The 1,358-nt window shown below is 52.8% G+C and overlaps 1 protein-coding gene across 1 annotated transcript in view; it reads left to right on the top strand.

Moving 5' to 3' along the window:
- Nucleotides 1–1,358, top strand: part of plod3 (procollagen-lysine, 2-oxoglutarate 5-dioxygenase 3) — a 45,712-nt gene that overhangs the window by 43,719 nt on the left and 635 nt on the right. The window contains exon 12 of the mRNA XM_016252727.1: nucleotides 1,120–1,224. Within this exon, the coding sequence (XP_016108213.1) occupies nucleotides 1,120–1,224 (105 nt within the window). The remainder of the gene's footprint in view (nucleotides 1–1,119; nucleotides 1,225–1,358) is intronic.

The raw sequence follows: 1,358 nt of genomic DNA, 5'->3' as shown, positions 1-1,358 counted from the left end.
GTGTTGCATCCTCCTGGGCGCTGACTCGTGGCGCCTCGCTGACAGATATTTGTAGAGCTACGGGCTGGGCGACCCCCAACATGTTCACTAGATTGTATAGCCTTCGTGTGGAGCCGGTATCCTCCTGTGTTCTCACCTCAAATGGGTAGAGGCACTGAGAGGCCCCGGTTAGTGTCGGCTTGCAAAAACTGCTCCAGAGTGTCCGTACTGTAGGCCCTGTCGAGCTCCTCCGTCCCCTCGGCAGCCAGACGTGGTGGAACGTCCGGTGCCAGGCCCTCTCTCGCTGAATCCTTGAGAACCGGTAGAGGGCTGGGTTCCATATGTAAAGACCTAAGTGGAAATCCCATATGTGTAAAGTCCACGGTATAGCCTTGAGCCCGTGTTTCCCCCGGCAGACTTCTGCCATTCCATGAGGGTTACAATCACCTCCAATTTTCCATATGCACCTAAACGGATGTTCATATGCGTAAGTGCTTCCGAAACCTCCTATTGGAAGGATGGGGCTTCCGCAGTGTCCCTGTTCCAAGTGGAACGGGTACGTTTTCCCAGTGTTATCCAATCTCACTGACTGGGTAGTGCTATGACAATGGTGAATGGTCTTCTTGTTGCAAGCCCCGGCCTACACCAAAAAGGGGTGCAGGTGGCTCGCACAGGGCACTTTGGTAGGGAATCACAAGTTGTCGGTCATGACGTGACTCGTAGTGACTGACTGAAAGGGAACGTCTTGGTTACGTATGTAACCCTCGTTCCCTGAAGGAGGGAACGGATACGTCACTTCCCGTCGCCATGGCTGCTGTGCCACCGCTGAGCGGCCGGGTCACCGGCTTGGCTCCTCAGCGAAAACCTGGTACGCATTGCACCGGCTGCCTTTTTATGCTCACGCTGTGATCAGCGGCAGCTGGATGCAGTAATTGCATGCCAATGTTCATTGGCTCGTTTAGTTACACTCGAAGTAGATTGGTCTCTCGAAGCGAGATCCCAATTTCTTCAGTCACGACGTGACGTCTCCGTTCCCTCCTTCAGGGAACGAGGGTTACATACGTAACCGAGACGATTTTCTATGTCAGGCTTTACGGAGTTAAACTGGAGTGTGTGTGGTTGTGTGTGTGCGTGTTTCAGCCCTGTCCAGACGTCTACTGGTTTCCAGCGTTCTCTGAGAGAATGTGTGATGAGCTTGTGGAGACCATGGAGGATTTCGGTGGATGGTCTGGAGGAAGACACAACGTTAGTGACTTCAGCGCGTGTGTGTCTGTGTGTGTCTGTTTGTGTCTGTTTGTGTCTGTGTGTGTGTGTCTGTCTGTGTGTGTGTTTCTGTCTGTGTGTGTGTTTCTGTCTGTGTGTTTCTGTCTGTGTGTTTC

The sequence above is a fragment of the Sinocyclocheilus grahami genome, unplaced genomic scaffold, assembly GCF_001515645.1.
Source record: "Sinocyclocheilus grahami isolate Dianchi unplaced genomic scaffold, SAMN03320097.WGS_v1.1 scaffold1129.1, whole genome shotgun sequence".
Lineage (NCBI taxonomy): Eukaryota > Metazoa > Chordata > Actinopteri > Cypriniformes > Cyprinidae > Sinocyclocheilus > Sinocyclocheilus grahami.
Note: the sequence above shows the minus strand (reverse complement) of the source record. Positions and strands in the feature narration are given on the sequence as shown.